General features: G+C 38.8%; 1 protein-coding gene across 4 annotated transcripts in view; it reads left to right on the top strand.

Annotated features, from left to right (window-relative positions):
* The window catches only part of LOC126100127 (phosphorylase b kinase gamma catalytic chain, skeletal muscle/heart isoform), a 138,487-nt gene that overhangs the window by 88,576 nt on the left and 23,453 nt on the right, over nucleotides 1-26,458 (top strand). For 3 of the 4 annotated variants that reach the window (XM_049910661.1, XM_049910660.1, XM_049910659.1), the window contains 3 exons: nucleotides 13,097-13,194; nucleotides 14,431-14,502; nucleotides 24,266-24,424. In XM_049910661.1, coding sequence (XP_049766618.1) covers nucleotides 13,097-13,194; nucleotides 14,431-14,502; nucleotides 24,266-24,424 — 329 coding nt within the window. The remainder of the gene's footprint in view (nucleotides 1-13,096; nucleotides 13,195-14,430; nucleotides 14,503-24,265; nucleotides 24,425-26,458) is intronic. The other variant, XM_049910662.1, reaches the window with a different exon arrangement.

Genomic DNA, 26,458 nt, shown 5'->3' with positions numbered 1-26,458 from the left:
CATCGATTTCGGGTGAGTAGTTAATTAGAAAAAAAATCAGAGGCACCTTTCCTGGAGTCACGACCATCTCGGTTGGACCCTATACGACTGGAAAACCATGGCCCGGTCAGACGAGACCCGATTTCTGTTGGTAAGAGCTGATGGTACGATTCAAATGTGGCACAGACTCCATGAAGCCATGGGCCAAAGTTATCAAGCAAGGCGCTGTGCAAGCTGGTGGTGGTTCCATAATGGTGTGCACTGTATTTACATGGACTGGACTGCGTGTTCTGGTGTTCGCTACTTGGAGACCAGTTGCAGCTATTTGTGGATGTCATTTTCCCAAACAACGATGGAATTTTTATGGATGACAACGCGGCATGTCATGAGGCCGCAATTGGTTTGAAGTACATTCTGGGCAGTTCGAGCAAATGATTCGGCCACCCAGATTGCCCAATATGAATGCCATTGAACATTTACGGGACGTAATCGAGAGGTCAATTCGTGTACAAAATCCTGCACCAGCAACACTTACGCAGTTATGGGTGGCTATACAGGCAGCGTGTGTCTGTATTTCTGCAGATGACTCCCAGCGACTTATTGAGGCCGTGCTACATCGAGCTGCTGGACTATAGGGGTGAAAGGAGGTCCAACACGATATTAGGAGGTATCCCATAACTTGTCTCATCTCAGTGTATATTAATCCGTATATTGGATTTTAAAAAAAAAAACACTATTATTATACTGCTTAATGCTATCTATGCCTATGAAAAAGAAATCTATTGCTTTAAAAAATCTGTTACCTCCTAAGATATACTAAATAGCTGCCATTTATCTTCTATTTAGAGCATAATATTTACTTCATTACACTAGTCTTTTTCAAAGAAAAAAGTTGCCTATATCTTTAAATACTGATTCCTGCCTACAGTACATTACTCAGGACGTATACGCACTGGGATATATGGGAAAAACACAGAACTTTTTTTCAACCACAAAAAAGTGATACTTTATTAGAATTCTGGGAATTTTTATTGCTTTATTTTTCCATTAAATTTTTCTTATTTTGAGTGGTAAGAACTGATACTTCATCAAAGAATTTTACTTCAGGCCATGATTGCAGAATAATACTGCAGCAGTAAAACATAAACAAGAGAATAACATCAAAATAAAACTTTAGTTCCGAAGAAAATGTTCCTTTTACAACAACAAAACACAGGTCCACACACAGACCTGCCAACAGCAAAATATGTCAAAGGCTTTAGGACAACAAACTGCTTTGATGAGCGTGATGTCACAACTGTGTATATTTCTAATGGACTGCATGAAAATATTGCGTATAGTTGTTGGAGAAGTGTTACTTTCAAAGTAAATTTCTTTTTATGCAAGATCAATTATATTATGCGTGAGAATTTGTGATGAATTTCTTAAATCTTGGAGCATTTGACTCTCATTCAAAACTTAACATTTTAAGGACCAGCCACTTAGAAAAATTTCGGACTCACAAGGCCAACTATTTGTGCCATTATTTAAAATTTTATGGTGTGTTTCTGTTTGGTATATCTTAAATGGCAACACACACTAAAAAGACCAACAGAAAATATGAAAGCTTAGCTTTTGTTGTAAGTATACTGATTGTATATTAATTTAAACCATTAACTTTTCCTATTTGTGTGTTCACGTTACGTAACAGTGATGTCACTATTGGCTGATTGTATCATGTGTCCCATGCTCTGAATATCTGCTGTCATTGGCTGGTGACATCACATGATGTGAGCTAAGATTGTCTAACAAATGCGCATCACTCAGCACAGTCTCAATTTCAGTGCTTTGAAAGCTACCTTTCTGTATTTATTTTAACTCACATTTATACTTGTGTAATAAGAAAATACGCATTGTACGTGTTGCCACACGACAAACTTCTTTCCAAAATAAATAATTTTTTGCTGGGTTTCGTTTCTTAAAGTGCTAGGAAGTTCAACAACAGTTCATAAAATCATTACCTTTCAAGGGATTGATAAGCTTTATAGCTCCAAAGGAAAGTACACTGTCACTTCATCCGGAAAAAATCGTACTTTCACACAGGAAAAAGTGTATTTCTAACTGGGAAATTCAAGAATTTTTTTCTTGTCTATTTATAAAACCCCATTACTATTTCTCACATAGCTTAACATCGGTACTCTGCGAAAGGTTCTTCACCTACTTCCCTTTACCACTTATTGGGGCTTCTTCCCATTCAAGTTGTGTGTGGCATGCAGGAAGAATGATATCTTAAATGTCTCCGTGTGCACTGTAATTAAATTAATCTTCTCCTTGTGGTCCTTAATACAACGTATGTCCAGAAATTAAGTTCCGTTTGGTTATATAAAACAAACGTGTACAGATACAGAAAAAATATTTATTGTACAAAAATCTACAGCTGTTAAACTACTTTTGTACATAGCTTCCAAAATTTTGTAGGCACTTGTCATAGCATGGCACAAGTTTTTGTATGCCTTCTTCATAGAAGGTTGCCGCCTGTGTATTCAAACATGGGGTAACATATTCTTTCAGTTTGTCATTATCATTGAAGTCTTGACCACCAAAGACAGATTTTACGTGTAAGAAGAGACGAAAGTCGCAAGGAGCGAGGTCCGGGCTGTACGGAGGATGATCAAACACATCCTAGTGAAATTCCCGTATAAGTTGTTTGGTCATATTCACCGTGTGAGATTGGGCATTATCGTGGAAAGAAACAACACCTTTCGACAGTAATCCTCGGCACTTGTTCTGTATTGCGTGACACAATTTCTTAATGTTCTCACAGTAACCATGTGCATTGATTGTTTGGCCTCGTGGTAAGAAATCGATCAGCAAAATGCCTTTTCTCTCCCAAAAAACGGTGCACATGACTTTTCGAGATGTCAAGATTTGCTTAGGCTTAACCTTCATTGTGGATGAAGTGTGCCTCCATTCCATCGATTGCCATTTTGTTTCAGAGGTGTCATACGATACCGAAGTTTCATCCCCCTTGACTATCCAAGAAGAAAACAATCACCTTCTTCACAGTAACCACAGACGGGCGTCCACTTTGTTCTTCATCGTGGACTTGATCACATCCTTCATTGAACAGTCTGACCCATCTCCTAACCATTGAATCACTCATAGCACTTTGTCCGTAAACCTTGCCGACTTGCCGATGAGTTTCCTGTGGTTTAACTTTCTTCGCATTTAGAAAATGAATCGCAGATATGACTTCACATGCGGCAGCATTTTCAATTACGGCTGACATTATAAAGAAGCACTACAAAGAACACGTCGGCAGCAGAGATCTGAAAATGGCATACGTGTCTTCTACTTGAATCAGAGTAACTGCTGCACATGCTCAGAACTGTGATTGTAGTGCTGCCACGGATAGAAATAGAAACAGAACTTACTTTGTGGACAACCCTCGTATATAACTAAATCCCCAGTGAATGCTAATTCTTGAAACCTTGTACTTGGGTTTTCACAGGATAGTTTATATCTATATTAGAGCATCAACCAGTTCAGTACCTGTTTGACTACATCTAGTATCTCAAACAAACCTACTACAAATTTTTACAGCCAGGTATTTGTATGAGTTGACTCATTCCAAGTGCAACTCACTGATATGGCTTGTTCACCAAGTCTCTCCGCAGTGCCGTATGATTGTGTGCCTGCCTGGGTTACTTCCCTTCAAGTGGACTCTCCCAACATTCCATTGTTTCATTTATCTCAGTAAAAACGAATAGTCAATAAATTAATAACTTGTATTTCACCGAGTTTCATTTCGGTATATTCACGCGGCATACGGCACGCGTGGCTAACAATTATATGGCACTGCAGAGAGACTTTTTGAACACCCCCTATTATAGTCACAGGATACTGTGTTTACTTCTTTTGTGAAGGGCATAATTTTACATTTCTGGACATTTAAAGTGAGTTGCACCACTTTGAAATATTATCAAGATGTGGTGTAATACTTGCGTAGGTTTTTCAGATAGTACATGGGTTGAATGAAAAGTGATGCCTCCATCCTCATTAACTGAGTTTGGATGGAAAAATTTTAATAATCCGTAGAATGTGATCTTTAATTACCAATATTCATTTTTCCACATAATCACCAGCCAATTGAGTACATTTCTGCCAACAATGAACAAGTTTTCTGAAGCTGTCACGGAAAAAGTCGACTCTCTGTTTCCGTAACCACAGTTTCACAGTTCTCTCAACGTCTTCGTCAGAAGCATAATGATGTCCCCGCAGATCGTCTTTCATTATCTGGAAAGATGGAAGTCAGACGGTGCTAAATCTGGATTGTATGGAGGACGCCATATGGTGGTAGATTCAATCTCTGAAGTCTCAGTGATTGCTGTCACAGGATGTCCAACTCTTTGTTTGTCATGAAGGTCAGATGTTCCCGCCTCAACATCTTTAAACTTACCCAACGACGCACAGTACTCGCATCAACACAATCACCATAAACTGCTTTCATTCTCTGATGAATGTCCTTTGGGGTGACACCTTCTGCTGTTAAGAACTCAATGACTGCACGTTGCTTAGATTGCATTGAACAACCGTTTGCGCTGCGTTCCATACTTTACACAGTAACAACACAACTGTTCAGTGCCTGACAACTGGAGCTGTAGAAGTGAGGCTATTGAACAAGCCAGTACCTGCCACGTACTAATGCTGCTAACTGCTGAAGAGTTACGGATGTGGAGGCGTTACTTTTCAGTCAGCGCTCATACTTCATTACAGATAACTGCATCATCTGCAAAAAGTCTAAGGTTAATGTTGTGTGCCAGGTCATCTTGTTATTAGAACGAACACTGCAGCTTGCCGTGCATCTAACAAAATGTTTTAGTTCCTGAATCTAGATATTCAGTTAATTTCTTGGCAGAGCAGCTCACTAACATGCTTGTAATTTTGAACTGGATGGGTCTCCTGACTTCTTACTTTATTTTAGCTGGAAACTTGTTTTAATACCTTTACATAAGAATTCTTATCTCCTCTTTGAACCCTAAAAACCTGGTGTTGTCTGTGTGAAAATTATTTTTGTGTCTTATATTTTGTTTGTGGAAATCACAATTCAGCTGAAATTGATTTTTATTGTCAGCATAAAATGTAATCCAGGAGTAAATATATTGGGAAGTGAGTGAAAGACTTCAGAGGTCGTTAAGGCTTCTGTGAGATATTGTACAAAGTAGTTATCTACTTTACGCAGTATTCTTACTGTTTGCTTCTGCCAAATAAACTCTTTATTTACTGTTGGTGTACTGACTCAGAAGATAATTCCATAAGATAGCAAGGAGTGAACAACACAAAATATGCGTACACTCTTGTCATTAGGTCAGCATGTGCTGAACTGATATTTTTAATTAGTTTATCTGTCAATTCCATTTTAACTTTGAGGAAATTATATGCTGTGTGTTTCGTTTAGTGTATGATCCTTAATGTCTACATCTGGTGCTATCAGGTATTTCTTCCTTGTTTAAAACTGCATAGTGTGAGTCTCTGTGAGATTTGAGTTGCTCTAAACTTCTTGCAGGGCTGCTCAGATAGGATCTAAGCTGTGTGTGGTAAGACTGAGTTTAGATTTCTGATTAATACGCTCTTTTTGGAACCACCCTTTAAAGTAATTAGAAAATCATTTATGTAAGTTAAGAACAATAGTGGTACTAGTACCAATCCTTGTCTCATTCCACATGTTGTGTTTCCCCATGGCTGCATGTCTTGAACACAACCTGTAGATTAGACATTGTGCTTTCTGTTACGAAGTTAAAACACTGTCTGTACAAGGGGATACCATTAATGGTATGACACTTTTGTTTCCTGAGTAGAATTTTATGGTCCGCACAATCAAATCTTTGGTAAGGTCACAAAATATACCAACGGTATAATTTTTCATGTTTAGCCGTGCCAGGACTTCATTTGTGAGTCTTCACTAGCTTGTCCGCAGCTCGTGGTCATGCGGTAGCGTTCTCGCTTCCCGTGCCCGGGTTCCAGGGTTCAATTCCTGGCGGGATCAGAGATTTTCTCTGACTCATGATGACTGGGTGTTGTGTGCTGTCCTTAGGTTAGTTAGATTTAAGTAGTTCTAAGTTCTAGGGGACTGATGACCATAGATGTTAAGTCCCATAGTGCTCAGAGCCATTTGAACCATTTCTTCTCTAGCTTTCTGTCTATGGAGTAATTTATAAACCCCAAACTGGGAGACAGTTAAGTGCTCAGTTAAATGAGCCAAAATTCCATTATAGACTGCTTTCTGAATCGCTTTTGAAAACAGGCGGAAGTGGAATAGGTCAGTAGTGAAAGGCCATTTGTAGAGCTGTAGTCAATAAATGGTTGTTACAACAGTACATTTAAATGTCTGATAAAGTATGCTCTGAGTCATTGATTGGTTATAAAGATAGCTTGAGCATAATCCTGTCAAGTCGGCACAGGATTTTAATATTCTGCTAGGAACTTCATCATAGCATAACCAGCTGAATCACTACATTTTAGTGATCTGATGAATTTTGTGTACTCCATAGGGGTTGTATTTCTGAAAATATTGTAAGTTGGTGGTACATGCAAAGTCATCACAAAGAAATCTTGTGCATCTGTGTTTGGTTGTTTGTTAGTGGGTCCTACCTTCTCTTCCAGTGTGCAGAAGTAATGAATAATTCGGAAGTGTTACCATGTTTTGCCTTTTTAATTTTACATTCCTGGTGGTAATGGAGTTCCAGATGCTGGCTACAGCTTGTACTCTGAGTTAGGTAGAGCTCTATCTTCTTCGTACATGATAATTTAATCGCAGGAGTTATTCACCTCTTATTCCTGCCTTTGTTCAGTTTTTCCTTTATTTGGTGTAGTGCAAAGCAAGATTTGTATTGCTGTTGGAATATGTTTAAGAAAAAGTTTTCCTTCTAGAATGTCACCTTTTAAAATTTCTCCATGGTATTGCCCCCACAATTTTTCTCTAAATCTTGTTATGAAGCTATAGTTTACAAATCTATGCTAGAGTACTTTTCTTTTCTGGTGTGTACCAACGTGATCAGTATATTTTATTGTTAGTATTTGAACTTCTTGCTTGTAAAACTTGTTTACAAAATCTGCCGAGTACTTTGCGGTCGAATATCTTCAGTCCCGAAATCACATTACCTGGGTAGCAGTGTATCTCACAGAGATGAATCCTGTTCCACTCATTCAAATGCTCACTCCAAAGATATTCCTACTCTAATATTTCCACCAGAGCGATAATTTTGAGAAATCCTTTTACATTTTCATTTGTCACCCCCTCCTGGAAAACTGACTCAATTTGATCTTTTAATCCCAAAACTAAGAACAAATTCTGTCAATTTCTTTTTGTTTAAATCATTTTAGTTAATTTTCTTGAGGGGGGGGGGGGGGGGTCTGTGGCTTTGAAATTATGTTGTCATTGTTATTTTTCCAAGTGCTCATTCTTTAGTCCTAAGATTTGTGTTGCTGTTTTTTATTCATTGTATAGCACCTTTGTTCTTACAGTAGTGTAGTAGTTTGTCATTCATGGATTTGGCTTTCTGTTGGAGAACCGCTTGGTTAGCTGGAAAGCCTTTCCAGTTTCTTCATGTGTGTTGAAAGGTTACCCCTTCTGCAATGTTTGGTTCTGAATATTCTGAACATTTCAAACAATGGAAACTTCAGGTTGCATTATCTACCGTATTATGAAAATGGTAGAGTGCTGCTCACAGTAAAGATGACACATTGAGTAGCAGAGTGGTACAAAGAAAAGACTGTTACACAGAGAGCACTGGTCCTCAACCATCGTCCTGCTTGTGGCGAGGTTCTACTATCTCTTTCATTTTTAGCACAAAAAGAATCTTTGTCACTGGAGGACGCATCTTCACTTGACGTGGAACTGGTTGTGACTTAATAAAAAGTATTCGACAGCCAGTGCAAATAATTTCATTCAAAATTTTTCAGAATGGAAACATACACACATTCACACAAGGAAGTGCATCTCTCTCTCTCTCTCTCTCTCTCTCTCTCTCTCTCTCTCTCTCTCTCATACACACACACACACACACACACACACACACATGTGGAGCTTGGAGGCACCATAAGGTGGCAGGCCAAGGCAGTGGCAGTGGTTGTAGGGTGAGGGGGGAGGGGGACAGAAAAAGGAGAAGAGCAGAGAAGGGGAGAAAAAAGAGAGCAGCGTACAGTGAGTGTGAGGGGACTTGAATTGGGCAGAGGTGTAGGACAGAGGGGATGGAAACTTGGGTGGAGAGTGTGGGGAAAGTACATTACCCTAAGTTGTTGGATGATTAGCAGAGCTGAGACTATATTGTGAGGAACTCGGATCTGCACAGTTAAGAAAAGCTCTGGAAGTGGTGGGGTGGATCTCGAGGCCCAAGTTGTGAAGCAGCCATTGAAATCAAGCATATTATGTTCAGCTGCATGTTTTGTCACAGCATGGTCCACTTTGCTCTTGGCCATAGTTTGGCAGTTCTTTCATCCTAGTAGACAGCTGGTTAGTAGTCATACCAGTATAAAAAGCTTTCACAGGTGGCCCAATCTCTGATGGGCTAGGTTAAGCTCGTGACAGGACTGAAATAGGAAGTGCTGTGTTGGTGGTTTGGGCAGGTGGTGCACCCGAGTTTTCCACAAGAATATGATTCCTGTGGCAAGGGGTGGTGTTGGGAGTGGCATAGGGATGGATTAGGATGTTTTGGAGGTCGCGTGGGCAATGGAACATCACTTTAGAAGGAGTGGGAAGGATCTTGGGTAGCTGGGTAGGATGTCCCTCATTTCAGGACATGATGATAGGTAATCAAAGCCCTGACGAAGGATGTAGTCAATTTTTCTAGTCGGGGTTGGTACAAGGTGATGAAGGGAACAGTCCTTTGTAGCTGATGTTTGGAGGGTGATCGAGGATTAGGGGTGTGCCGGGGATACGGCATGGGAAATCTGTTGTTGGCCTAGGTCTGGTCAATAATATGTGTGTGTGTGTGTGTGTGTGTGTGTGTGTGAGTGAAGGCCTGTGAGACCTTTGGCATACTGGGCAAGGAAGTTCTTAACATTGCAGATACGTCGTGCCCAGTGGCCTGGCTGTATGGGAGGGATTTTTTGTGTGAAAGGGATGACAGCTGTCTAAAATGCAAGTACTGTTGGTGGTTGGTGAGTTGAATGTGGACAGAGGTGTGGATGGAGCCATCAGAGAGGAGATGGTCAGCCTCCAGGAAGGTGCTGTCCTGAGTTGAGGAGGACCAAGTGAAGCAGATGGAAGAGTTGTTGAGGCTGTGAAGGAATGAGTATATGGTGCCATGGCCATGAGTCCAGAGCTAGATGTTTCAATTTTCTAATTCTCTTCAATTTTCCTTAGTCTGCTTGTAGCTCACATGTTGGCTGTTGAACAGGATTTTTTATGTCCAACTGAGATTTGTAACTTCACACTTTCAACTTTTACCCGAAGCTGGCTGATTTGCTTAGTGGTTGAATCAGGAAAATGACTTGACTTTTGAACTCCACTAAGCATTGGAGTCGATCAGTTGAAACATATATCTTCTTGAGCATCAAGTGTAAGTGGTTCCTATTTAACATATGTCCTACACATGAATGTCCTTTCTTCTTAGTACTCTCCCAGTTGAGAAAAGAAAAAAGGGAAATTAGGGTTGACATTCTATTGATTATGTCATTAGAGGTGGAATGCAGAGGAAATTAGTTGTATTTTAAAATTAATCATCCTAGCATTGGCCTCAAGCATTTTAGGGAAACCACAGAAGATTTGAACCTGAGTGGTGAAATGGGGATTTGGATTGGCATCCTCAAATGTGTGCCCATAGTCTCACCCACTATTCTTCCTTACTCAGCCCCAGTTGTGGACCTAGCTGCTATGCTACTCTACTCTACTCTACTCTACTCTACTCTACTCTGGAGAGCATTTGAGAGAATTTCATGGAAAATAAGCTAGAGGTAGATGGCTCAGTAGTTCCTTACCTTTCTTACAGAGTGGGAGGAATTAAGAGCACATACTCAACCATTTGGAAGATCTTGGTTTTTTACATCTTTTAAATGAGGCCCATAAGCCTTGTTTTCTCATATCTTTTAAATAAGGCCCATAAGGCTATCAGCAATTTGTCTCCAGCTTACTCTCTTGTACTGTTAATTCTTTATCCTGTGCATTGTTGTTGATGAGTAAGTTCATTCTTTTTGGCTGAAGATGACTCGGAATGGACACCTGCATTTTCTTAAAGTAGTTTGTTGTCAGATGTGCTGGTAGGTGTTGAGGAGTGACTTAAAATAATTTGTCAGGATTTCACAGTTTTCATAATCACTGTGATCTGCTCTAGTGTCACTCTCTGAACTGTCAAATTGGCAGTAGAAGGTAGACTGGGCAAGATTGTATTTTCAGTACTAAAGTAGTTCAGTTCTCCCCACTGCTCTCTGTCTTGATGTTCTGTCCTATCTGAGTCAACTGGATGGTGGCAGTTATGTTGGCAGCATTCCCCCCACCCTCTCATACCCTCACATTTGTTTTGCAGTTTCAGCCAGAGTTTTTCACAGTTGCTTCCTCTTTTTCACACTGATGGATTCCATTTCATGAATGAATGTATACTGATTTTCCTACTGTATTTTGGAAGATGGCTGACTTTGATTAATGATGACACAAATGTAAGTTGCTATTTTTCTGATCCTTCATACACTCTCTTACAATAGAAGTGTTGTCAATTTGGAACTCAACATGGTTGGTTGAAATTAAGGTAGGAAGAAATCTATAAATCCTTAAAAATTGTTTTAAAACCATTCAAAATTCAGTTTGAAAACATTATTAACTCCACAAGTTTCTCTCTGGTGTGCTTTAAAAGTAATTCAACTCACTGCAGAACAAAGTTGTACTAAAACTTCCTCTCTCTTTTCAAGCAATGTTCTGAAACCCTTCAGCAGAATGACTGTGTTTCTCTGGAGGTCCTTAAAAACATACTTTCCTGGATTCTTTGTGATGAGTTTAAATGTTACTTATCCAACTGACAGATTTCTTTCTTCATTTCTTTCCTTGGAATTTCTTATTTAGTGCACAATACAACCACCCTTACAACAGGTCAGTATGCAAAACTATTTACTTGAGTCAACTACAGAACTACAAGGAGGCAGACTACTGGCCTAAATTTACCGTCAAAAGGCTAACTCCCATACCCAAATATACCCAGCTAAAAACATAAATCAAATCTGTTGGTTGCATCCTCATGGAGAAAAAACGGGGTAGATTGGAAAGATGGAGCAGATCATTCCCAACCTCGAGATGAGAGGTTGTTTTAAGGGTAATGCTGAGGATTGGTCAGTTCGTCGTTAGGAAGGGATTAGTGGAAGTGTGGGTCATAACTGGATACTGAAACTTTTAGGAATGGTATCAAAGGGTGAATAGAACAGGAAGAAGAGTAAAAATGCTGTTTTTTGGTTAGAGACGGGGCAAACTTGTGGAAGGAGTTAGATATTGTGATTTAGGTTTAGAAAACAAGATGAATTTGGTGACGAAATGTGAGAAGGAAGGCAAGTGAAGAGAAAAAGGACTAGAATAAGTTAAAAAGTCTCAGTATAGGATGTAGACAAATTGGCCAGTTGGCCTCTGGGAGACATGCAGAAAATAACTGATAGTAAAATAAGTTTACAGGAGGAGGTAGTCATTGAATACACTGAAAGTTTGCTGAAAAGGAAACTAGAAAACCACCAAATGAGAAAAACAACGGCCAGACAAGAAAGGGAGATTGCCAGGTGGAGATAGTGAAAGTAGATAACAAAAAGTGAAAGTACATCACCAAAGAGAAGAAAAAACAACTGGACAAAGGAAAAGATCATCACACAGAGCAAAAAATACAAGGACCCAGCAAAGGTAGCATTGAAAGTGAACCTGATATATGTTAAATTTGAGTAAAGTGAATAAAGGTTTTCTCAGCAACAGGTTCATAAAAATGGCTTCCTTCAGATATCGTTCCTCCCTCCCTCCATGCCCAAACCTCCACATTTTCTCACCCCTTTTTCTGCTTTGACCTTTCTATTACATCTTCTGATTTAGATTAATGTGGGCAATGTATCCCTAACTTGGCTTGTAACTGAAATAGAGATTTAATTATACTACACACCCATCAATAACTTTGATGATGTTTGATGCTGTACATGGTAAACATGATGCCAAACTGAGCAATGCAGCTGAAAAAATCATCATTTTGGAAACAGCAAATAAAATAAATGCAGTCATTCAATCATACATCACAGTGCTTGCATGCTACATTAACCATGTCATAGAAACAGTAATAGAAGGTATATTTACCTGTTAATGATAATGGCCCTGCCATGGAAATGTGACATGGCTTTCATGTTGCTTGTGAAAGAATTTAAATAGGTGGTTCAGGTTCAGAGAAACACAGAAAGCTGTTTAAAGCAAAATATTTGATTGTCTATGCTGGTGTAGTTTCTATTAATGAATATAAACTTCCTGTAAACTTAACTGCATCAGTTTTGGTAAGGATAGTTTTGGCTGAATGTAAAAAGTTCTCTAGAGTAAAGAAGACAACTTACCAAATAGTGGAAGCTTTGTTGACGGCCACAAGTTAGAGGACACATATATATGTGCAAGCTTATCCACCTCGCCAAAACGCGCATACGCCCCGCACCCCCCTCCCCCACATACACACACACACTTATGGCTTTGTCACATTATACATATTTAAAAAGTTTCAAAATGTTACACAGTGTTGTTATATAGATATTTTATACTTTAGGATTTAAGGAGACCATTTGGCAAAAAGCAGAAGAATTGACTTGTCAATAGGCACACACAAAAAACGGAAAACTTGCTAGCTTTCAGAGTGTGTGTGTGTGCGTGTCTGTGTGCATGTGTATGGATGTGGGTGTGTACATACTGTAGCTCGTCAAAACTCCAAAAGCTAGCATGTTTTCCTTCTTTTGTGTGTGGCTATCGACAACTCAACACTTCTGCTTTTTGGTGCCCAGTTGTCTCCTTTACATTCTGCAAGAACTTTCCCACAACATTTATAATAGATATTTTGTAGTTACACTTCTACTAAGGCTTTTAATTATTCACTTTTAAATTTGTCATATTTACAAATAACGTGGTGAAATTATTTGTTTTATCTTCCAGAGCCCCCAAAGGATTTAATACGGAAACTGCTTGTAGTTGATCCAAATGAAAGAATCAGTATTAAAGAAGCCCTTAACCATCCCTTCTTCCAAATTATGGTAAGAATACGACAGATTTTTTTCTCTAGTGAGTTTTAAGTGAACATAATTTTAACAGACCTGTTACTTACGTTGATATCAGAAACACTTACTGTTTGTTCATGAGTGAGTAATGTCCCTGTTTGGTGTAAAGAACTGACACGGTGCATCAAAGATACTGCCTCATAAAAATGTCTTCGGAAATTAATTGAAGATGTGTTGGTCCATAAGTACAGTTGTCTTAGCTTTACACAGTCAGCAAAAAACATTAGAATGTAGGAACAAGCAGGGCACTATTTTTAATTTACTGAAGGACCAATGCCAGGGCCATATGAACTGCTGAGATAGATACATTGTAATTAATCTGTTTTTGGCAGTTGGCTGGAAAAACCAACACTGGTCTCTTGCTCACAGAAAAATAAGTTTAATAGTGAGGACATCCCTAACAGAGACACAGTTCTTCATCCACTTTTTTTAAAGAGAGAATAATGTGTGTTTAGCTCACAGATTTTGCCATTGTTAACAATAAGTGGTTCTGATGACTTAATTTATTAGTTCCAATTCCTTGGGGCATTTTCTATGCTTTCTACCAAAAAAATGTTAATATTGTGTAAGTTAATAAGTGGTGATTCCAAAATTAACCTTAGTTTGCAGACAACTTGAAACTGGGAGGTCTGTGATATAAGTACACTTCGTATACTACAAGAACACATCTTAATTTTCATTGAAAACTAACAAACAAAATATACAGCAAAATTGTTTCACAGCATTTGACTAGTATTTTCATTTCAGCCGTGAAGAATCCTGCCAGTTAAAGTATACTCAGTTGTACTGCTTCATATGTGTTTCTGTGAATACTCTTATGGTTGCTACAATTATTTATTGTAATACTTGTAATGGTACATTTTGTTTGCCACCTTCTGATGATTGACATTAATTGCAGAATTAGGCAAACCTTACAATCACCAGTTACCTTTAGCAACTGCTGGTGTAAAAAATAAAATAAAATAAAATTCCTTTGCTTACTTGATGGATAGTATTTTTTGTTCCGTCATCATACTTGTTAAAGTATCTAGTAATATGCCCTCTCGTTTATTAGTGTGTGGTGTCAGAAATAAATATTGAGACAGTAACACCTCCTGTGTTATATTTAGTATTCAGATGGGTAAAACAATCCAGTGGATAACAACATTACAAACTGAATTAAATTAAATTTAGTTCATATGTTAAAGAGTGTAAAAACTTTTTGTTTTACAGTTTTGGGACCAAGATAACTCTGTGAAAGGTGGGACTTCCAGGAGATTTAGTCGAATATGTCAGATCACACTGGTAAAAATAAAATAAAGTGATATGTGTTGTAGTGTTTGGGTAGTTCTCTAACTCTGTAAAGTTTTTGTATTTTTATTGTGGCTCATCTTTTCATAGTTTATGTTTTGTGAGTGATGTGAATGCCATGTAAGCAACATAGCATTATTCTTATCACCGGGAGTTGTGGCTGATGTCACTTTCTGGTCTCTAGTATATAGGGCAGTAGATTTTAACACTAGTACAAATGTTTAGAAACACTACAAAAATTAGTAAAACATGAATAAAGATCAATGAAAAAGAGTGTACTTTTATAAATGACTGACCTTTGTTAAGGTAAAATGGAACATCAGATACACATTGTCATTATTATGAAAATTGCAATGTTGAACTGGGTTCATGTGACTGAAATGAGCTTTACACTTCAGATTAGGCACATGACAGTATAAAGGTAATTAAAGTTACAGGACTTTACACAATGTATTACTTTGTGTATTCAGTATGTCCTGTACACAATGTATTACTTCGTGTATTCAGTATGTCATGGGAACCCTACACGCTGTGATCAGAGGCTCTAAATCTCATGGCAGGGGGCTTATATAGTGTCCTGAAGATATATTACTATCCTTTTGTGCTTCTTAAATGTGAGAACACAATACACACAATACATCAACACAATAGTGATTGCTGGAGGATTGTTTCCAACACAGAGAGAGAGGGGGGGAGGGATGGGGGAGAGGGCAGGAGCAGTTGCTCTGATCACCTGTATTCTGATGACATTCATTGGGTGAACATGAAGGCAAGGGAAGCAGTGATACCTGTTTTTCTACAAAGAAGGTTCTTGCATTTCTCACTACATATGGCTGAGCATTGTCCTGGTGATGAAATATGGCAGATGAAGCTGGCCGAAGGACTGATTGTACCTCGAGCTTTGATGAAGCATTTCTGAGGTAGTGGTTGTAGTTGAGATTGCACCTAGTTTGTAGAAATTGATAAAATTTGTGGTATCTGATGAAATTGATAAAATTTGTGGTATCTGATGATGCCCTAAACAATCAGACAAGGTAATTTTCTCCTTTACTGCTTAATATTCGTTGCTACATTGCAGTTACCTTAACAGAACACAACCATCTCTGTAGGGCAAGTTGAAGGTGCACTTTTCTGAACAGACAACATTTGGTCACTGATCATGCCATTAACTGTGTTTGTATGCCTGTTGCAATCTCAAAGCATTTGTGGTTTCTGACAGTGGAAATTGAGGCAACAGTATGCATATTAACTGCCCATTCCGCAGCAGGTTGTGCCAGAGCATTAACACATATAAGCACACGTGCAATATAATGTTCCAGTGTCAAGCCAACACTGTAGATGAAGCTGTATGCTACATTATGGTTGTGTAGACAAGACAGGTGTCATCCCTTGATGTGATCACACTGCGCAGTCCAGTACCCCTTTCTTATGGCATCCTGCCATCTTTAGTGCACTTGCACAGAAGCAATACTCTCTTAGCAACTTATAATGTAATGTGACAGTATGACAGACTCCTCAGAGATTGACCATTCTGTCCTTTTTAAACTTTCATGTGCTCAAGTGGACTGCAATCTAGATGATGTCAAATTGCTGCATCCTGCATGGTGAGTGATAGGAGACAGAGCATAATGAGATTTACTTCCAGGTTTCCTCAGCATTCACTGGTTCTTATACTGCACGAATTTAGCATAACGTGCATCTTTATGATTAGACAAAAAGAGAAAAGGAGGGAAGACTAAAGTGTAATGTATTAGTAATGACAGTCATTAGAGGTGGATTTCAAGCTCCAAATGGATAAAGGAAGGACGTCTTCAACGTCCTCTTCAAAGAAACTGTCCCAACACTTAACTTCAGCAATTTAGGGAAACCACAAAAATTCTGAATTGGAATGGCCAGACAAGGATATGTACCACATTCATACAGAATACAAGTCCATGTCTTAGAGTGCTAGACTACTAGACCATCTACGTCCAGTAACTCGAGAGACAAGACTACATCTCCCAGCAGTCTTATCACTTACTGTTGATAAGTTTTACACATTCGCAGGGTCTGCATTCATTCAATACATTCCTTTTTCTGTTGCAATTTTCAGCACCCATCTCTCTTTCTAGAAAATCACTCAAAGTAATAATATAAGTTTCTGTATGCCGAGCATTACTTTATTCATGTTTGCTTTGTTCTCGTGAGAATCCTCGTATATTTACATAGAAATGTGATTAATGAATTTAGTTGGTAGCCTGTAGCTAGGCACTAACAACATTGCAATAATAATTGTTTCACTGATCATAATTTAGAGGGACTGTATTGCATTTTTACTATCATTATTATCTATAAAAATTCAGCCTGGCACATGCTTATGCTCACGAAACTCAAAAAGTAGTCGGTCGATTGCTTTGAAATTTTGACACAATGTTGCATGTGAATACTTCCGTGTTTATGTGCCTATTTTTTAGATAGTATATAAATAAATATGTATTATGTAGAGGGGGAAATGTTGTTACCAAAAGTCTTGAAAAGTTCTTGAGTAATTTACTTCAAATTTTAAGCAACACTCTATTAAACATTCAGATGAACACAACTATACATATTTTCAGTTAACAATGTACAGATTTTCTGTTTAAACTGACTGCAAGAAAGAAAATGCTCTGCTGTAAATATGTGTGTTTCTGTTCATCATAGGCAGTTTTAACTATGGTAGTGGGGCATTTAAATCATTAGGCAAATTGTTTATATAATGTGATTTTTGTTAGCTAGCTGCAATATAAGCAAATTATTTTATAGTATTGAAGGCAAATAAAACAGGTGATAATTATTAGGATATACGTTTTGATTGTGAAGTGTGTTCAAGGTCTCTTTGAAAACTGCTAAATATACCGATGGACAGTGTTGTTCACTTAGGAGACAGGAAGATATTTACGCCAAATGATTTTGAAAAGGTCTGTGATGCTATATCAACAGTGAAGTAGGTATCAGCATTTATATCTAAATCAGGAAGATAACTGCATAGTTGTGTGGGAGATGGTATATGCGTATCACCGTTGGAGCTGTCCGTATTGTGAATGCACAAGTAATTGTCATAGACATCACTGGTTTGATATCAACTACTGAAAAAGAAATTCTCTCTGGACCTCTTCATGCATTGTAGTCTTCAGCTGTAAGGATTCATGATGCAGCCGTGTGCTTCACCTTCCCTTAGGCAGCTGTCTTTTATCTTTTCTTACATCTTGTAACTAGCCAGGAACTTCCCTGGTCCCTTTCCCATCTATTTACCTGACTGGATGTCCCACACACCCGCGATTCATTTTCATTAAATCTTTCATGACATCTTCCACTCCAATCTGTTCCCTGATCCATTTTCCCCATTCTTCACAGTGATTGCCAATGTCATTTGAAGACACTATATAATTTACAAAAAAACTCGTACGATTTTTACTATTCGTTTATTTCCTTAGCTATCCACCCAGTTGCTGGCTTCTGTTAACACGTTTTCTTCCTTCCAGTTTAAGGATCTGATGTATTGTTCTGAATTTCCCAACATCTTAAAGTCTAATGGAAGTTGTGCCATTGATGCAATGTTTGATGTATTAACACAGGTTGAATACATTGTTTCTCTAGAGTTGCTTTTACAAATTTTGTTGGAAATACGACAAAAACTTCTCAAAAGCTTTGAATAAGTGGTAATCCATACTCATTGCTTCATTTGTAACTTTGTTCACTATGTGCATTGTGATCAATTATATTAAATCATTTCTAAAGCCAATTGGTCCCTTTGAGTGGTTTACAGTTATACCACCCTGTACAGTTTCTTTCTTGTGTACAGCATGAATTTTAGTCTTTCAAGGCATTTTCAGAATACTGCAAATCACATCTTGATGAGTAACACATGTCTACCAGTACAGCTCTAACAGCTGCTAGAAGCAGTAGGTCTCCACATAATTTCAAAATGATGCTTGATGACAACATCAGCCAAAACTTGTTACATTACAGTTCTATATGTTGTTGCCAGTGTTGTTACTTATAGAGCTGCGAGAAATCTGTCAGCTATTTATCAATGATCCTATACCTTAGAGTGTGGAGATACAGTATGTTGCTTAACTCAAGTGGACATGTTGTGCTGCCACACCTTCGCTGTCTGGTACAGCTCTCGTAATCCCAGGCAACATAAATGAGAACAACTTGCCCCAGTTTGTGGGTGAGATAAATACAAACAGGACACCAAGATTTTAAGTCGATTTCCTATATGTTGTCCAACTGTGTAAGACATCTGCAATGTCTGACAGGACAGGTTGCTGATTTGTTTGGATATGGAGAAAGGTGATAAGAATTTGCAAAACTGATAAGAAAAAGATTTTGTAGTAATAAGAAAGAGAGATGTATTCTGAAATCAGTATGAAAGAGGATACTATTAAACTGATGTTACACAACTATAAAACAACATGTGCATGGCTGATGCAGGTGACCTGCTGTCATAGTGCAAGATACGAGCACCAAGCATATTGCTATATTCTGTTCAAAGTAATGAGCAGACACTTGTTACTACTGCATGGAAGTGACTGCCTATAGCAAGACACAACCATGAATTGTGACAAGGCGGCTGCTGCTGGTTAGTCACAGAGCTCGTAACAGAATGGGGTGGACATGGCGGCAAACAGACTTTTTACGGGTTGACAAGTGCAACGCTCCTCCTCCTCCTCCTCCTCATCCGTCCATCACCTCCTCCCCCTATTTCTCTCTCCATCTCCTCCTACCACCCTCTGTGTCTGTCTCCTCCTTTCCAGTCTCTATTTCCTCAAACCACTTCGTCCATCTCCTCTCCTCCCCCCCCCCTCCCGACCACCACCACCAGCACTTCTGACCTTGAGCCTTGTTTATTGTTATTGCAAAGTCATATGCTATTTTAGTATTTCAATCGTAAGTCAATTAGCCAGAAATACATCTTTCCTATTTTCTGTGAAATCCGACTGTGAGGAAGAAAACAGTATAGCACGTTGTTCTGGTATTAGCTACCACAAAGGTCGGATGCCCAGCAGAGGAAATGAACTTAGATGACAGTAAGGGGGCACAGTGGCCACACTTTGCTTTACTCACATGGTAAGTGCGCCATCTCCTCAGGTCACGTGAATACACTGGCCAATAGTGTTCATGTGGCTGGTATAGAGGCAACCATCCAGTGCACAGCTGGTCAGTTCAGTGCTTGCACTTGATATTGTTGGATCTTTCTTTGCTTTACTAGGACTGTTTTGATAACAACCCTGCTTGCCACTTGATTACTGTCCTTGGTCACATCTTGGATTTGTCTCCGCAGCTCTGGCTCTTGTCATCGTCAGTGGTGGCATGGCAATGGCTTAGCTTAACAATTTGTTGTCATCTAGGTTGTTGGTTCTTGTCGCTGTCTTTCGTTTGTCCACAGTGTGTCTCTTGCATTTCACTCGCCTAATGTTAGTCTAGGTTACTCCTCTGCAGGCAGCTCTTCTGGCTGGTGGCTTCCTCTGTGTCTCCATTTCTTCCAGGGTTACAACATGCTTATTGGTATCTGGCTGCTCATAGATGTAGCAGTTGTATATACAACATTTATATTCTTCATATCAATTAGTGTTTGTCCTGCCTGGTGGCAGTGTCTGCTATCTGCTAATAGAGGATTCACCGTCTCCATTTTATTCGGTTGTGCGCCATGTCCGTATGAAGATTTACAGCCTTCATGTCTTTGTGCAGTGTGGGCCCACGCTGTCTTCATTGTCCCATGGGTCTCTTTCCCGTGGCCATCGCAGACGGCTTTTGCACATTTTCTCCTGGACCAGTGCTACGTCGTAGCAATTCCTGCTAGTGTTGTTCAAAACATAATCTAGTCAAGTGGTGCCACTTGTCTATCTAAGCATCTTAGTCTCCATAACCCCCAATCATCATTCTACGTCTTATACAGCTAGCCCACACTCGGTGCCATAGAGAGCAACGGAACAGATGACAGTTGGGTAAATCTTTGACTTCTGATGATCCTTAATCCGATGATCGCAGCTGACACACCTGTTGTCATTTGCTATTTAATCCAGGCTGCCTGTGTCCATGCATTGACTTCATATGTAAGTTGTAGAACCAGGCTAATTTTAATTTGATACTGTTGGTAGATGTTGCCCATCAACATTGATGGTTCCAACTTCTTGTCGATCTGATGTTTTCTTTTTGTGGAGCTGTAAGCCGTATTGCACACGTCAGTCGTTCCCCTTCTGTGTTTGAGGGTGAAGACTGAATTTGTACTCCACAGCCAACATGGTATCATCAGCATAGAGAAGTGTCCGTGGTAGTGGCATGTTTAGGTCTGTGACAGTGTCCATCACAAGATGTGAAAGTCATTTGATGATGGTCCTGCAGCCACTTGGCTATAACGCCTTGTTCTACATACAATTAAAGGAAACAAGCAGTACATTTTTAGATCAGTAAATTTTGTTTCTTGCAGTCAGTGTTAACAGAAAACTGGTACATTGCTGTTTAAACAAATACATATTTTGTCTGTCTGTTTGAATGAAAATTTGAAGTAAATCAGTCAAGTACTTCGACATTTTTGGTAACAGTGTTTCCCTTCTATATATCTCTTACATCTGTAATTTCAAGTCGCCTCCTTGCATCCGTCTGTATGTGCAGGCTAATATCAGGAACAGTTATGGGTATTTTGATGCGGTTTTCACTAATAAATACACTGATTCATGAGGAAGTTTTTTGTATATAATTTATAAATATTTCACACAAATTGTCTGAATTATGATTAATTAATTTCATGTTGTGAAAACAATGCTGATGCCACCTAGCGAACAGCAGTCATAACTTGAGAGAGCAACAGTGCGTTGAAATAGCAGAAAGCATGACCAAATTTGCATCTGGTGCAATGGTCTAGTAGTAAAGCTTTTAATTAGAACAAAGAGGTTGTAGGATTGAATCCGAATTGGGTCTTTTTTATTTTTCACTCAGCCTTTCAACCTAATATTCCCCATTCAGTGATCTGGAGATTTGCTAGAAATGAAATGTGGCTCGGATTCCACATTACCCATGTAGCCCCCCTTTTTCCAGTTGGATAACCAATTAGGGACATGCAAGTTGCCTGAGCGATATCTAGTTGACTGCAGGCATTTCAGAACAGCTACGTTGTGGGAAAATGTAAAGTCCTGTGATTTACAATTATTTATGGATAGAGTAAAACATAGCATGGGATGCAGCACTACTTCATTTATATAAAAAATGGTTCTGCAGCAGATGACTCAGCTTTCTGCTTTCTTTGAGTCAAATCGAGATGCAAACACGATTCTCTGTGTGGTAAGGCCTAAGATATTATTTGTTTCGACACTTCTAAATTATACAGAAGACTAGTAAACAAATCACCACTGATGAAAAAGAGATTTAGGTTTTTTAAAGCTATTAAAGACATGGGCGTGATCTTCTTGAATGGAATACAAGATTTCAAAATACTTCTATAGATGGTTGAGGGGTGCATTTCGAAGTCTGACAATTTCTGCTGCCCTCAGATTACCAGCAGCAAATCACACTCCTAATTCACTCCAAGGTCTTTGAACATCACCCAGTTACTTGCTCATGTATCATAATAAATAACAAAAAGATAACCATCTCATCATAATGTGAAGCGAGACTTACAATATGAAATGAACAAACATTTTTAACCAGTAGCTTACTTGCAATTGTTTGAGAACAAAGGCATAGCATAAAAACAAGCAAATCCAAAATATGTGAAGTTTTATTTTTTATGCTTCAAGAAAAAAGTTTCTGAAAAAGTACTTCAGCAATGTTGCTTCATTTACATTCAGAACATTGTTTCAGCAGCATAGCAGATGCCTCAGCATTTAGCTTCTAGCTTTCCTTGAATCAAACTTATATGTGGACAAAGGTCTTTGCATGGCACGGCTGAGAAGGCTGTCATAATGTGTCCACAACAAAGAATTGTGGCAGTGAGTCTCAACAGTGCATTACAGCGCATACTAAGGCTCACAAGAGGAGTATTGTAACACAATCTAAACTTGTAGATCATGCGTGTTTTTTCTTATTTCGAAAGGGCTCAAGTTTTCAGAAAACTCATAAAACTGACACAGATATGCACCCAGGAGACAACATGCATGGTGAAAGTAAATGGACACATATCAAAGAAGTTCAAGGTGAGGACTGGAGTGCGACAAGGAGACTGCCTCCCCCCTCTCCTGTTTAACCTGGTACTGGAGAGAGCCCTGAGAGAGGTAGCAAGCCTAGAGACAAGAGTAAGCTGGGAAGAAGGATCAACAACCTGGCCTATGTGGATGATGTAGTTTTTATAGCAGAGAAAGGACAAGACCTGGTTAAAATGGCAAGAACATTAATGGAAGAGGCAATGAGAGCAGGCATGAAGTTGAATATGGATAAGGCAAAATACCTCCTAGTTAGCAGAGAGAATGATGACAGACCCCTGAAGGTGGAGGACAAAGACTTTGAAAGGGTAAAAGACTAAATATCTCAGTGAAAGGTACGAGATAGACCGGGAAATTACTGCACAAATACAAGCGGGAAACAGGTCAAGGTTTGCTCTGGGAAAGCTGTTAAAGTCCCAGCTTCTATTGAGATCCTCAAAGACCAAGATCTACAAGACAATAATACAACCTGTAGTCTTATATGGAGCAGAAACCTGGACCATCATCCAAAAGATGGAAAGAAAGCTCCTGACATTTGAGAATGCCATCCTCAGACAAATTTTTGGGCCAATGAAGGATGGAGATGAATGGAGGAAAAGAAAGAACTGTGAATTGCAGGATAAAGTGATCAGAGAAAGAAGACGGAAGTGGTATGGACATTTAATGCGTCGAGAAGGCCAGGTCATCAGGCAGGTAGTGGAGGAAGATATTAGAGGCAAAAGACCATGGGGAAGACCATGAATCCAGTGCATGGATCAAGTCAGAGAGGATATGAGTACGCTGAGCCTGTCTGAAGAAGAATACATGGACCGATTAGAATATCATGTAAAATGTTTAAGTAAATCAATCAAGAACTTTTTGTAATGTTTGGTAACAACATTTCCCCTTTTTATATATATATATTAAAATACATATATAAATATATGCATTTATTCAAATGCAACATTGTGTTAAAATTTCAAATCAGTCTACCGACTACTTCTAAAGTTTTGCAAGCACAGACATATGCAGGCTGACTTTTCATGTAAAAAGCTGTGTCCCTTGAACAAGAAGATGCTCATATAAAACTTGAACCCTTTTAAAAGGTTGCTGCCATCTTTAATAAGCTATTGAGTCCTCTCAAAATGATTGCAGCCAAAATCTGTTTCCTTATTTTGGTTCCTCATTATGTCAAGAATGAATATCATAAAGCTTGTTGAAGCTACTTTTTAATTGTAACTCTAAATAAAATTCATATATGAATTAGAAATACAATGATGGGTTGTGCAGCATCAAACAGCCCTGAATCTGTGACCTGATCTATCACTTATTAATTTCTACTTGACTCTTCCATTGTTTTCGGTCTCACGTGGCCACACACACACACACACACACACATACACACAGCTGGGAGGGGTTTGTAACGTGGTGTTAAAGTGTTATCTTCTTGTAATGATTAAATGCGCTTTGCTTTTCAAACATTAGTGTTTTGTTAAATAAAAGTCAACAATCATTTTAATCATGTTTTCTTTTTCTTCATCTCATGGTGTTATGATGGTAGTAGAACCTCAAGATAATTATTGCTAATTTTATTGCTCACACAAAACTGTACCTTGCAGGAACATAAAGAACAGAAATTTGATGCCCGCAAGATGTTCAAATTTGGAATCCTCTGTGTTCGAGCCATCGTACGAATTCAACGACTTCGCTTTACACCCGAGCCGTTATCAATGGAAGTAGCAAGAGTTGACCCGTACAGGATAAAAGTACTTCGCAAGGTAAGGGACCTGATGCTCTTAAATTAACACTATATTAAGTCATATTGGAAGGTGAGTCAAATGAAAAATTGGGAAAGAAAGTAAGAAAGTCAGGTGTTGTATCAAAACGAAAATTATCTGAGAGAATTCTTGGCCAGAACCTACTTACAGAAGAAATTTCAGTACTGTACATGTAAAGTACACACATTATCCTAGCAGTCAGAACTAATAGTTCCCTCCCATGGTAGGAGGGGGGGGGGGATAGGTTGGGAAAGGCTTAACCCCTCAACATAAAATCTGAGTTATCTCATGTTTATTGTTTTGATAGACACTTAAAATCCTGCATATACTCAAACAACTTAAGAACAGGCCATTGAGAAAATAAAACTTCGCTCATATCCATGTCATTGCTGATACTTAGGTGTTCGGCAACTAGAGAGCATCTGTTCCTACATTTGTAACCTACTTGTCATGTTTTGGTTGAGGTGATTGCCACTAGACATCGTGTTTACTAAGTACAATCTTGGATACCCAGAAATAAAATGTGCGCTTTCAGGCTCCGTTCTTTACTTTCCTTCAGCCACTGGTTTTGAAAAAGGATGGCAATAGTGATCCTGAGTTTGACATTGAATATAGTGGTTCCTGAGGACTTGTTGTTGATGGGATATTAACAGTAATCTCCTCCTCCTTCTCCTCCTCCTCCACAGAAAGCTGTTACGGAACACATGGTTAGGCTTGATAGCTACACAGAAACTAAAAAATGACTTCAAGTTTCAGGACTTTTAGTCAAAGTCCTGCACGTTAGTGTACTCGGGATTTTATTAATGGTGACATTCAAAAATTTGCAACACATTACTTTGAGCTTTAAAAGCTATCTCTATATGTTTATATGTGATGTCATTCACTAGAGGACATTTTTAATCAATAAAAAATTTCAATGTTTTGGGACACAATTTGAAAAGAAATCAATGTGTTAAGGGGTTAAAAGTAAGGGCAGATCACTCCAACATTCTTCCCCACAACAGGTGCATCCCTCTCATCCTGGGAACTGAGTGATTTACCCTTGCTTTTTTGGCTTCCCAGTCTATCACTCTCTCCTACCTGAGGAAGGAACATTAGTTCTGACAGCTATGGTAGTGTGTGTACTTTACATGTCTATCAGTGATACTGACATTTCTCTTGAGGATAAGTACGGGCAAACAATTCTGTCGTAAATTTTAATGTCAATTATCATGCATACAAATCTGCAACACATTTAGATACAATCTCTGGCATAATCAGTGCAAGTTTAACAGTACCAAAAAAGTGTCAGAAGTCCAATTAAAAACAATTTGTTTGGGATTCTGTATAATCACTTGTGCACAGCATGGCCTCTCTCTTCATCAGTGGAACTTCTTACTGGCCAGCACTCCCTCTAGTGGTTCATACATATGAAAATAGGTTGGAGGAAAGATCTGATGAATGTAAACAGACTAAAACTATTGGTGAGTGTGGTGGATCCAGAAGACACTAAAACTTCGGGTTCGTGATTGTGGCAATGGTTGCTCTGACTGTACATGGTTGTGCATTGATATGTTGCAACAGAGCAACTGCAGACAATGATCTGCATCATTTTCATTTGATGACACAGCAAAGGCATATTTTTAGTAAGTTTAAGTATGGAGCACTATTGATGTCTGTAGTGACATGTAGTGCACTAAGCAGACATCATTTTGTCCCAGAAAGACAGACAACAGAACCTTCCTTGCTGATGGCTTTGTGTGGAACTTCTTCAATTTGGGAAATAAGAAATGGCACCCTTCCTTATTTTCTATATTCATTTGTTTTTGGTGGTAATAGAACTAGATTTCATTCCTAGTGGCAATTCTCATAAAAAGAATCCACTTTTTGTTAAATGCACTACAGGAATGCTTCACATGCCTCAACAGCTTGCTGATAGGGTATTCATCCTGCAGACAGTTGTTAAATAGGTGTACATAATGTATAATAACATAATATATAATCAGTGTTACACATAGCCATATTGTTGGTGGAACCACTACTGAGGGGTATCTG

This window comes from Schistocerca cancellata, chromosome 9 (genome assembly GCF_023864275.1).
Source record: "Schistocerca cancellata isolate TAMUIC-IGC-003103 chromosome 9, iqSchCanc2.1, whole genome shotgun sequence".
NCBI lineage: Eukaryota > Metazoa > Arthropoda > Insecta > Orthoptera > Acrididae > Schistocerca > Schistocerca cancellata.
Note: the sequence above shows the minus strand (reverse complement) of the source record. Positions and strands in the feature narration are given on the sequence as shown.